The sequence below is a fragment of the Polyodon spathula genome, chromosome 5 (genome assembly GCF_017654505.1).
Source record: "Polyodon spathula isolate WHYD16114869_AA chromosome 5, ASM1765450v1, whole genome shotgun sequence".
NCBI lineage: Eukaryota > Metazoa > Chordata > Actinopteri > Acipenseriformes > Polyodontidae > Polyodon > Polyodon spathula.
Window position 1 is genome coordinate 54,444,800 of NC_054538.1, and position 13,633 is coordinate 54,458,432.

The 13,633-nt window shown below is 36.6% G+C and overlaps 1 protein-coding gene across 11 annotated transcripts in view; it reads right to left on the reverse strand.

The window, feature by feature from the left end:
* Positions 1-1,924: 1,924 nt before the first annotated feature.
* Positions 1,925-13,633, reverse strand: part of LOC121316054 (centrosomal protein of 170 kDa-like) — a 115,729-nt gene continuing 104,020 nt past the window's right edge. For all 11 annotated transcript variants that reach the window (XM_041250763.1, XM_041250772.1, XM_041250773.1 and 8 more), the window contains 3 exons: positions 12,073-12,166; positions 6,906-6,957; positions 1,925-4,166 (listed from right to left, as the gene is read on the reverse strand). In XM_041250763.1, coding sequence (XP_041106697.1) covers positions 3,889-4,166; positions 6,906-6,957; positions 12,073-12,166 — 424 coding nt within the window. In that variant the 3' untranslated portion in view covers positions 1,925-3,888. The remainder of the gene's footprint in view (positions 4,167-6,905; positions 6,958-12,072; positions 12,167-13,633) is intronic.

A 13,633-nucleotide genomic window follows, 5' to 3' on the forward strand; every position in this document is an offset into this window, starting at 1 on the left:
ATTACACAGAAAAAAAGAAAAGCAAATGAAGATGGAAAGAAGATTAAGGGACTGGTTTTACTTGTCATAGTTTATTAACATCCAAAGTCAAGTTGTATGAAACCGCAAGCTAACATTTCACTGATTAACATGAGATCCTGTATCTTTTACATAAACCTAAACTCACCTGCACCCTTTTTTTGCCTTTGTGGTGACCAATCAATTTAAATGCAAAGTTCTGAACATAGTAATTTATTTTGCATTAGTCTGAGAATGAGTTTTTGAGTTTGAGGTGTGTTTTTGAACAGGTATTACTTGTAAATGTAGCACAGTTTATTAACTAAGCAGTGGGCTCAAAAATAACACAACAGCTTTTCACTGCACTGTAAGCATCTCCCGATTACCATGGGCAAATAAAATAATGGGCTTTCAAGTCCTTTCCACGACTCCTCACAAGATCATTTCAGGATCCTTTCTGTTGGAGGTGGTTAATTATCAGTTTAGTACATCGTTGTAAACCATGGCCAAATTAAATATAATCGGCTGGTTTTGCTGACTCCCTCACTAACCTTGGACTATTTTAACTAAGTAAACATTAGGTAGAATATTGCATTAAAGCAAGGCATCATGCCGTCATTTTGATACTACTACAATTCGGAAATACAAGATGTGTTAAACTCTATTGAACAAAGAATTTTAACACAACTTTTCACATATTAGTGCTTGTTTTTAATAATTTGCTTTTGGAGCAAATAGTCGTTTAATATTTATAAATCGTTCATGTGTAAGGGTTCAGTCCTGGTAAGGTTAGCTCTAGTAAGACCCAATAGGGTAGCAATGTTACAGAACAAAGTTGTACTTTGATAAGTCCACCTATATCTGTGATAGGGTGTGGATTTTAGATGAGCATTTGTTAAATAAGTCAATGTTGACCCCGATTTCTTAAAAATCTGCCTGCCAATCACAAGAAAAAATAGCCCATCTGAATTATTAACCAAGTTAGACCTAGAAACAATTTTATTGAAAAGCTGTAGATGTAAACCAAACATCATAACACATGAAATATAACAAATAAATAAGAGATAATAGTATTCAAACCAAACAAAACAAATGTGTAAACAACTTTTGAACAAAAAAATGTACCAAGCACTTGAATTTTCAGTCATTTTGCAGTTTGCCATGTAACGTCATCATTTCTGAATAGTGTTGCATTCCTCTTAGATGGGCAACATTACACATATGGTGAGCCATCTCATACAAACCAATATACAGTTGGAAGGTGTGAAGGAGGTCGTTATTTTGTATTTATCTTTTATTTATTTATTTTAAACGACAGTCAAAAATGGGCTTAACCTTTATTCAGGAATGCCAAAGATTACTGCATTACTGTATTAGATGAAGGATGTGCAAATTAAATGTATTTAGCCCATTTCTGTATGATTTATTAAACCTTTGTAATTGTTTGAATACTGAGCACTTTGTGACATCAGACAATTGTATACCAAACAGAAAGAAAACAGCATATATATATACACACAAACAGTCAAAATTTTACATACTACAATGGAAAGTTCTAATTTTTAGAAATGTTCTCGAAAACAAAGAAGTTTTGCTTTTGTGGATGAGGAAAAAAAAAAGTTACAAGAAACAGATGTCTATAATTATTTATTTAAGCAATTGTTTTGCAAAATTCCATCCACAAAAGCAAAACTTTTGCACCAAAAAGATTTCCTATAATTATTTGTTTTTGAGAAATTTCTAGAAATTATACATTTCCATTGGGGTATGTAAACTTTTGACTACTACAACTATATATATATATATATATATATATATATATATATATATATATATATATATATATATATATATATATATATATATATATATATATGCAATATCTAATATACTGGGTTATAATACGGGTTTTTCTAATAAACTGGGTTATGCAAATAAATATATACATAAAAACTGGTTCTGAACGCAAGATCTTCAAAATAGAGACATTCATGGATAGGAGAAAGGCTTATAAATGGCTAAATCATCATATGTACTAAGATAACAAACACCATGTTTATACAAAAGAGGTGGCATAGGGCTCTTTTGTTTTACGCAATTAACATGAACAAAATGGGTCTTGCAAGTAAAACTTTGGCTAGCGATATCTTTTATTGTGGAACCACTGGTCACTGGTTAATGCAGAACCCAATATTGAGTTTCACGTGTATTTTTTTGTTGTATTTTACATTGATCAATACAAACTTGGATTAACATTTTACCATCTTCTATGAAGCAAATGCAATACAAATGTACACAATAGTGCGTCATACCCCAGTGATATTCCAAGTTCAAATCCCATTTAGGACAACATTACCCAGTTCCTACACTATTTACCAAGTAAACAAGAACTCTTCAGCAAATCAAACTGATTTCGTTGTACTGCATTTATTAAAAAGCACAGATCTCGCTGTCAAGGTACTTTTGAATTCTCAGTGAAAACATAATTAGGACTGCCAGACAATTCTCTAATGCAGAACTGATAACACTGGATAAGTGGATCTAACAGATTCAGGCTTGCATCTTAGAAAAACTATTTCTGCTTTTTCCAGTTAATAAAAATGAAAAACTGATTTGACAGAAACTAGCAGAGTCTTACAAAGTACCCACAAACATTTTCTTTATAATGGCTGTCAACATAATGGAAATACACTTGATCTGTTCAATCACCTTACTGCTTAACAAATTATATTAATTTTTACAGCAGAGTAAAACTACATAGGTAACTTTGTTTTTCCACAAACCACATAAAGCACTTTTAAGGAACATAAGTACATGTCCATTTGTCTTACACAAAACAGAAAAATAGTTTCCTATGCAGGACACATTACACTAATGCTCAGTGGACTCAGCTCCATTGCAAAGTAAGGTTGGACCAGTTATTAAAAGTAAATAAACACTGTTAGTTCAATTAGGGAGGAAACCATTGACTTTGTAATATTAGAATGTTTATTATTATTCTCAGATTATTCTATTCGCAGATTTTTATTATCCTGCAAACTGACTTAAACATTATCTGTTCAATTAACCAGAAGGTCACACTGGTGGCCTTTTGACAAAATTTACTGTTGTTAGCTGCTATATATCTGAATCAGGTAGCTTGGTCCAGACAATTTAGTGTAACGCTTTGCTCCTGCACCTGAACAGTTCTACATACCGGTACTAAAACAGCAAGTTGACACCAAAGCAGCAGGCACTTTTTAGAAAGAACACCTGAATCAGATGAAGAAAATGTTTCAATCTGTTCAGTTACCATTAACAGGTGAGGGGAGTTCCCCATGGAGAACATACCAAGCTGAGGCAAAAGAAGGGGTTGGATACCATATACTTCTTGGATTAGTCCATGTTGAATGAAGCCCCCAATAGCTAAAATGGTAGGTTAAAAACAGCCTTTCTGAAGCTGCTTAAACTAAGAGATGCCCACATTGATGCCATCATAAACCAGAATTGATTTGTGGATTGAGTAAAGTCACCTTAATGGGATTTTCAATGTTAGCATCACTATACAACACAGGGGAAGAAACACACTATTATATATCTTTAGTGTTCACAGAACTGATTTTTTTATACTTTTGTTTTACATAACTAGACAACCAAGTATAACATATTCAAGGAGTCTGGAAATGTTTTCTTTTCCTTGTCAATTGACATGCATGCTTTGTACAAAGGGTACCCTGTATTTAAATAAAACAGCCGACTGAAGTGCTCCTTTGTCAATAATAAAGGGAAAAGGGGTAAATAACTGTAAAATGGCGAAAAAAGTAAAGGATTTTTGTTGAGCATAAATATTCCACGCATCTTCCCCTAAACAAGTCTAATTTATTCTGCCCATCTCCAGGGTGAAGAATCAAGTTACTCGTGGACCACAGAGTCTCCCTCCTCCCCGCTGGGGTTAAACCTGTTGAAGTGGAGGCTGAAGTTGCGGTTAGACTCAATGCTGTCCAACTCTGACGAGCCAGAAATGAGCCCCAGCCGGGCTGTACGCAGTTCTGGTGCCCCCTGAGGTGGGGCTGCTGCCCGGGCGCCTCGTGAGCTGGGGCTTGAGCTCTGGTTTGGTAGGACAGGACTGGTCCATCCCAGGCTGCTTAAGGCATCCAGAGTGCCATCGGGGTCAACCATCACATTGATAACTTTAGGATAAAAAAGAAAAGAGGGTGTTAATTTGCAGGGACTGTTGACATACATTCATAACTTCAAACACTTTAAATACAGATGTAAAACTGGCAGAAGACAAACGTTTCAGCTAAATGTCTTCATTAGTGTAATAGAGTAGACAGAACAGTATTTCAGAGATAGAGGCTATAAATCTGTACTGATAACAGAAATGGTCAGGAATTGGCCCAGGAATTCAATTGATAACACAACCTCTGATTCCAAAGGTGATGGTGGACTGTAAATACAGCACATGAAAAGCAAGACCTATATTAAGAAGTTGTCAATAAAGATAAAAGGAAGTTTTTAGTTTTATTTAACATCTCAATATGTTAAACTCTGTTACACATTTATATTAAAGGGAATTTTAAAAAGTACACATTTTTTTCTCCTAAAGCACTACTTTATGGCTCCATTTAGTCATTTTGAGATTACGTTGACCTTAGTCAAAGCTAATTAGGCCTGCTGACCTCATAGCAATGTAACAGTATAGTAACAGTATAATGATCCTTAGTTTACATGTGGTGCATTAATACCGACTCATGAAAAAAAGAAAATGGGAAAATAATTGTCTATATCTTGGGAATGATAACAACCTCAATTAACTCGACATCCCATGGGAATGCCATTTAGTGTTGGCTTATCCGAGGTGTTGAGTTAACCATGGGTGCACATGGCATTAACATGTACAAGTAACACAACTCATAAGTTTACAGTATTACCTTATGAAAACGGTTGAAAGAACTGCAGTGAATGAATTACAGTATACAGTACTGTCCAAACTCGGTACAACACCTATAGTTCGATTGAAATAAGAACGAATAAAATAACTACAGCGTTATTTTTATGAAAACAATCCAACTACAAACTGCAAAAACTGTTGACTACAGTATACTTTTAGTTATTGGTTTGTACTGTCTAATTTGATGGCTTAAATCGCAAAAGTTAACAAATGTGCATTATGCAGAATGAAGTCTGTCAGCAAAAACAATAACCAACTTAGTTTCACAAAGAAATCAAGCATTGTCGATTGTTTCGCATGCAAAAACACGTACTTTGAAAGTTCTGCTGACAAGCTTGTTATCCTGAATCTTTAAAGCCAATTGAATGAGAACTCATTTTTTACTTCTCACTGTGAACTGATACTACAACCAGCTGCACTTGGTAGTTGCGAATGAATGAATGAATGAACAATCCCTTTCCAGTCAGAGGTCAGTCACTTGAAACAAGAGTGTCAAGTAGATCAGTGTGACAGAGACAGAATGATTCTTGGTGATAAATCTCCGTCCTGACCTGTGAGGGTACTGTGTAAAGGGAACAGAGTGCCCTGGACCGGATGGCCAGACAATTCAATCCCTGTGTTAAAAGGAAGTCTGTCATCTAGAAAGGGGGAGGAGCTTTGGTGCACTAATGCATTACCTGGAAGGGAAACGATGTGGCAGCCACGGATTGGAGGAGTGGCTACCATCGTTTACCAAGGGGTCATGTGTAATCGTACAAAAAAGGGATGAAACGACGAAAGAACCCAGAAGGACCTCTGAATTGTGAAATTGTACTGTGAGCGTTTGTTTGTTTTGTCTCAAATTGTTTATTATTATTATTATTATTATTATTATTATTATTATTAGTAGTAGTAGTAGTAGACGGCTAACATGCCCAGAGCCGTCACCAGAGGCCAGCACGAACCCAGACAGCACTACACCTGTGTCACAATAAATAACTGTAGTAGCACCACAAGCACTACAGCATGCACCCAGGACTGTGTTTGTGTATTGTGTTTGTAACAGGACTGTGTTTATTACTTGGGACTGCAAACCCTTTGTTTTGAACAGTGCAATACACATTGCTGTGTATTTCCTGCAATTATTGTTTTGTCACCAAACTTGGATTACAAATTAAATCTATTTTCTGATTGGATTATCACTTCATTGCGCACCGCATCACTCCTACACATGTACCCAACTAACCACTTTGACACAGATGTTCAAAGTACAAATAAACTTTACAGTTTTGTTTAAATTGAGCTTTTCCATGTTCATGTTGCACAACGAAAGAGTCAATAAAAATTGGTCATGTCTGTCAGCAACCCCCCTGGGTAGTGTCCTCTTTTTGAGGATCTGAAATATGGTAACCCTAGAATAGACTATATTTACAAGCAAGGCGACAGCATGATTAAGAGTGAAAAGGTGCAGCTCAGGATCTTGCCTTTCACTCTCCTGTGAGGTGAGACCTCTGACAGCTATCACAGGTCACATGATGGGAGCCATTGCAGCTGCAAATGAGGCAGAGATGACCACTTATAAAACGACTGCTGCTAAGTGAGAGAAGAGTCTGTTGTCTTGCGACAAGCCTTTAAAATGCTTCAGCAATTTCATTTGTAAAGAGTATGACTTCACTTGTTTGTGCATGTCTTTAAACCTGTTTTTTTTTTTTTTATTCCAAATAAAACCTGACTTTTTACCTTAAACCATGAGAAGCAAGCAACTCTCTTTAACAACTGCTGACTGCATCAAGCCAGGTCTTTACCTTGAATCTTTGTCTATCCTCATTCTGCTGAGCTGGTACAATTTCACACTCAACGAGCTTTAGAATACAAAACCGGACTATAGACATGAATAAAGAATGACACAACCATTATCACTTGTAGCTCAGTGGACCAGGAACCTAAGAAGCTACTCAAATGCAACCCTATACACTCTTGAGCATTGTGGTCTTACCCTGTAGTTGTTTTTCGACTCTCTTCAGCTCCAGCAAGATTGATGTAATCTCCTGCAGAAAAGGTGAAAAAAACCAAACACATGTCAAGATCTTAGAATGCATGTAATTTATTAGATATTTTGGTAATATACAGGCCGGTTATAAATAGGACTATTTATTTTTCATTTGGTTCTGTTGCCTAATGGATACAGATACAGACATTGGGGGGGGGGGGGGGGGGGGGGGGGCACTAAAGTCACTGACTTGTAGTTATGTGACATCCTTTCATAACAGGTCTCCAGACAAACGTTTTACCCAAGGAGCCAATGGCTCCTAGACCAAAACTTTTGGGTGCCAAATCCAGTTGTTGGGTGCCAGTTTAACAGCAAGCTAGCTGCCTCTAAATTTAACTCATTCAAAATACAAGAAAACAAAATGATACAAAAACAGAATGTTTGTACTCACTTTGCCTCATGTGCTGCCTCATTCATCCTCTACGCTGCCTGACTGACTTGCTCTGCCTTCCTTGTCCTCTGTGTAATCTGCTATTCTGCCAATATACCTGTCCTTCCCTCCTTTTGCTGTTGTTCCTCAACTTTCATGCTTTAAAAGTGAACTTGAAATATCCTGCACTTCTGCCTTTTGATAATGTTTCTTAACAAATTTGCTGTAATTTGGCCTTAAGTCTGTGAACTATATACAACCATCAAATCTTTCTTATTCATCAGAGTCTGAGCCAGTGTCACCAACAGTTAAAATGTCTGCATCACTTGGCCAGGAATTGTAGTTTGGTCTTCGTCTCCTTTTACTTGTGCAAAGCCAGCACTTAACACATGGCTCTGGGTTAAAAAGTTCAAGTGAAGGGCTCTGCACTGATTCTCACAAGATCTTCAACTGTAACCACATTAAGTGAGTTGTGTAGCTTGGATTTAATTGATTTGTGCAGAAAATCCAAGTTTGCATTGGGCAGCTGATATCGGCAGCACAAGCATGATTTCCATTAAATGTAGATGATTTCTTAAAATCTGTGCAAATAGGTTACTTTGTTAGCATGACCTCCCATAAACCAATGTAGGATTTATACATAAACTGACCTTTTACAAATGTTTTAAGCATTCTTCATTCTGCTTGAACTGCATCAACATTGCATTAATTCTTTTCTAAAAGGTCACTATGCCAATTCAGTAAGACTTCTAACTGCTCATCTCCAAAGTTAACAAGATTATCAGGCCATGCATCATGGCAGAAAATTAAAAAGAACTGTATACTCAGGTTCCTCCTGAAACCCCTCCCTCTGTGGAAAGCTTAATTATGTTGTCAAACCTGGACTGACCTGCTGCTGTGCATCTGCCTGGGGTTAGGAATCCACATGTTGCAACATTTCTCTAGTTTGCCATTTTTAAAATGACTTTTCATTCAAACTCTTAATTGTCAAAACACACTTCTCAATTGCTGCAACAGCCTGGGGAAGAATTAAAAGTATTCTTCTGGCGTGTAAGGCTAAGTTTTGACACCTCTGAAAAGAGATCATGTAACAAAACCCTACAAAATCAAGTTTTTCCATTTCCTGTATGACATGTTTTTCTCTTCCTCTAATGTCTGTTTTTGGAAGTGGAAGCAAGGTGCTCCATGTGGTGATACACAGCAGTAAACTGTCCCTGTCCAGCAGCAAGATTCTCATCATTTGATTGCAAAAAAAAAACAGACAATGCCTGATAAATGTGCGGCAGCCAGCGCTGTGTTTCTACAGCTGAAGGTGTCCTAATTGTGCAGCCTAACTCAGCCCTAATGGCTTTTAAATTGCACTTCCTTTTTGGACTGAAGTGGTAGGTTTTCCACACCAACTGCAGAAGGTCACATACTTTCTTAACATTGGCAATTCAAGCCTATGCGGTAATCAATGAAATGACAGAATATGCTGTCCAATCTCACTTCTCAAGAGAGCTTCTACCCCTCCTGTAGCTCCAATATAAATGCTGGCACCATCCGCTCCAAAAGCACTTAATTTGTCTCACCACCAATCTGAACATTTTTGTCAAACACATTATTGGTTGTGTTTGAGATTCCTTGAGCATGACAATTATCTAGTTCAGCTAAACTTACCAGATGATTCACTTATCGCACGTGCAGAAACTTACCTACAGCACACAATTACATTATCTCTCCCAGCTACACCTGTTCCACAGTTAGTTAAAACAGAAATGTAATTTGCAATGTGAACCCCTTTCTGCAAATCTCCTCATATTTATTCAGCAATGACAGCAATAAATTCAGCACATGCTGTATCATTGTCATATTTTGGATATATCCAAACCATTATTTTTCATGAGAACAATCTGTGAGTTAAATTTAGTGAATAGCAATCATATCAGCAGCACTGAATTTAATTTTTAATTCCCTGTGATTGTTTTTCTGCACTGATTTCACTAGCATGTTCCATTGCTCTGGCCATCGGTGTCTCGGTTGGCGTAGACTTTACACTAACGCAGTCCTTAGCATTTTTTTGCTTTCTGCTTTCACCGTGTTTTTTCACTGTCTCCTTTTTAAAATGTCTGTTCCAGAATTAAAATCAGTTTTCTCTGCAATAGCGGGCCCTGTCTTTATGCAAAATACATAAATATAATACAATACATTTTCTGTTTTTCAACATTGTAACCAGGCAAATTATTATTATTATTATTATTTTTTTATATACATTTAGTTGTTGCCAATTATTTTTGTTATTTTCTCCCAATTTGAAATGCCCAATTATTATTTAGACTCATCGCTACCACCCCTTCGCTGACTTGAGAGGGTGAAGATGAACACACGATGTCCTCCGAAGCGTGTGCCGTCAGCCGACCGCTTCTTTACACACTGCAGATTCACCATCCAGCTACCCAGGAAACTACAGCGCCAGAGGACAACGCAGCTCACAGGCAGCTAACAGGCAAGCCCGCAGGCGCCTGGCCAGACTACAGGGGTCGCTGGTGAGCGGTGAGCCGAGGACACCCTTGCCAACCTAGGCACCCCCCCCACCCCGCGCTCATATTCCTTAATCTAAAACTGGGCTGAATTCCAAACCAAATAGTTTTATGTTTTATTTTTTTTTAATTTAGTAGTAGTCGCCAATTGGTTTATCATTTTCTCCCACCCCCACACTGACTCAGTAGGGGCGAAGATGAACACACGCTGTCATCCGAAGAGTGCACCGTCAGCCAAACGCTTCTTTTCACACTGCAGACTCACTATGGCATCTTCCATGGCATCTCTATACAGCATAAACGTAAAAAGTCGCATGACCTTGGCGAACAGAGCACGATCAGGTTCATACCCTATGAGAAGGGCAGTGTGCGTATCGTCAATTCAGCAGTTTTGAAATTGATCTAAGATTATCCCAGTAATCATCAAATAATCATATATATAGTCAATTGTGCGACAGCAGTGACACCACGTCTGTTGCGGTCTCCCTATTTCGACCTGGCCGCAGGATCCAGACTATATTACACGCACAAAATGCTTTCAAATACATTCAATACCCATTCACCTTTCTACAGATCCGATAGGAAGAAAATTGGCCAAATCGGAACATGGAAAAAAAAAAAAAAAAAAAAAAAAACATTTTTTGAGTCCGTCATAAGCTTCGAATTTGCAGTCTTTGCAGCGTTGCAGTCAAAGCAGTCCAGTTATAGGGAGTGATAGGGTTGGGAATAAGTGATGCACTTTCACGTTTGACTGGCCCATCTCAGCAGTGGATTTTGTTGTTCTGCCTCTGCAGCTCATTTGTGCTACTGTGCCTTTACTTTAAGAGAAGCATTTAATGATTACATTTTGATATGTTGTAAACAAAATAGAACCCTTTTAATGCCCATTTACTGCAGTACAGACTGCAGCAGTATTTGGAGACACTTACTGATTAACTGATTAATAAAATTCATTTATATTTGTTTCTGTTTAAATCTAAAAATAAGTTTACTACAAGCTCCCCTCACATGGATGCTTAACTAGGGTTTTCAGAGTTTTGGAGACAGTGAACTTTATGGTGACATTTAGTGTGCATTAGTAAACAAGAAAGCCGTTATGTATTTCAGACCTATTCCCCCTTACAGTCGCTATGCAATTTCCTCTGTACTCTGTTCTTGTTTAACAAATCAATGTGCTCTGCCTTGTGCAGTGATTGCCATTCTGTTGGGTATGGGTCACAATTTATGGCTGCTATTACATTCTGGGTTTTAAAAAGTTAATTTGTTGATCGCCAATGAGACTACTAAAGCAAACAAAATCTAAAGCTGCCAGTATTAAATGCTATTTTACCTGTTTACCTGATGGAACATAAGTGTCTAAATCTTGGTCATGATAATAAAAACATAAACCTTATGTTGCTTTTATGTTACATTATGTAATTGTCACAAATTCTTTCTCCCATCAATATATATATATATATATATATATATATATATATATATATATATATATATATATATATATATATATATAGTTACTGTTTAAAATATGTTACTGCTTACTGTTTAAAATATGGTAGATAAAGTGCCACGTGATTTAAAACACCATCTGGCGTCTGTCAACCCTGAATATTTTTTTTTTAAGTTTTAAAGAAAAGTGCGCCATCTGGCGGTTCAGAGGAAGTGTTTCTGTGGCAAGTGACTGGTACCCTGTGGCACAATGCAGTAGGGGGGTGTTTTCCAAGAAACCTGCTGTAGGCAAGGGAAGCCCACAGTTCACATATAACCTTAAAAATCTCACCTATTTACAAGTTATCCTTCAATTAAAAACTATCCTACAATTATGATGGAAAATGTGATTACAGAAGCAGTACTATCAGCTTTAATTGGATAACTTGTCAAATCAAGTGCATTTAAATCTCAGTTCATTTTATTTGTAATAATTTTTCCAACCCTCTTTCGTTTTTAAAGGTTGTTTTCTTTTGTTACTCATTATATATCTCATTATTATATATATATATATATATATATATATATATATATATATATATATATATATATATATATATACACACACACACACACACACACACACACACACACACATCTTGCTAACCAACATAAGGTTTTATTGTTATTTTGGAATTCCACAGTAATCTCACATGCAATATTTAGTTTATCTGGGGGTGATGTAGAAATGTCTACTTCATCCACAGTACAAGGTGGGATTTCTTTATTCTCTTACCTTGTTTGATGTTTTCAGAAGCGGCATGTCACTTTCAGCTCTCAACTTGTTTTCGATTTCTTCCCAATTCCTGTCCTTGTCCTTAAATAGTATTCTAAAAAGAAAGAAAAAAAAGAACAAAATTGAAATGGTGTTTGGCAGCAAAACAGGAACTGTCAGTTTGATCCTTCGACATCATTGTGATAAATGCATGACTACCCGACAATCTGTCAAGGTCAGTGAGTAGATTTCTGTTTTGCCATTTTTGCTTACATGCAACTATGCCACTCTCTACAGTAACTTTCAGCTGATGTTACTTTAAGTTTAAAGTCAACAATGTTGTCTAAGCAGAAAATGTCTGAATCAACGGTAAAGGGTGAATTTACCTGTGATGAATTCTGACTACACAGTATGTAAAGAGTTAGGACAGGTGAATAAATGCAGACAACTGAAGATGGGGCAGTGGTTAGATCTAATCAAGTTGAGTGTATTTCTTGCACACTCTCTGCTGTGGCAGGACTATGAGTGAACTTGATTAGAGACAGTCATTGAACACTTAAAATAAATTATAAGTCATTAAAATAAGCAACACCATGTGCAAATTTATAATATGTTCTAATGGAGACATGACTTGTATTGTATTTTTCAGTGCTTATTTTTTGCTATTTTTATGTAAATCGTTTTTTTCAGGGCTTTTGTTTTTGATACTATATGAAATTAGTGTTTTTGGTTACTTTCCAAAATGATCGAGAGTTTTTGTTTTTTTTTCCTGTCAAAATATGTAGTAACTCGACAGTTTGCACACTTGTACCTTCTTTCTTTTGCTGTTTTCCACAATGAAATACCTATGGTCACGGGCATATTCTTCTGGGTTTTTGTGTGTACACATTTTTGTACATTTTGCCACAATTATGTTTTAAATCCTCCATAGCTTAACTGAAATACAGCTTTAAATCCCGCTAACAAGCTTCCATTTAAATCTCACAAGCGAAGTCTCCAATAGAAATGCAGGAATGAGCTGTCACTCAGTAGTTGGGGCGGGTTTAAAGTATTCAGAACAAATCAATGATAGACGCAAATCAGGAAGGCGGACATTGCCCAGCAGCACTGGGAAATGTATTTATTATTATTTTTGTAGTAGGTTTTATTTTTTAATGGAAAATGGGTAAAAATAAGCCATGTGGTAATCAAACCAGTCTTTCTGAAGCTTGTTATTGAGTAAACCTAGGCCCTAGAAACAAAAAAATCCATGTTTCCCTCGGATATACTTCAAGAAAGTCGTGTACAGGAAATGCGAGCGGCAGTGCCGACTTTGAAGCCGAGTTACATAGGAAGTTCGAGATATGCCATGTAAACACAGCACGAAGACAATGCAGACATCTCATCTACGGCTGTTTTTGAAGGTAATTATCTCATGAACTTGTAAATCAATAATGTGTTAAGATTCAATATGTAAAATTGATTTTTTTTTTTGTGTTGTATATATTTTTTCTTTTTTTTATACTCTTGAAAACGGACGAGCTGCCTGTGTTTGACGGGGATGGTACGTTTTTTCTATCGACTTTTTTCTTCTGCTGAAGAT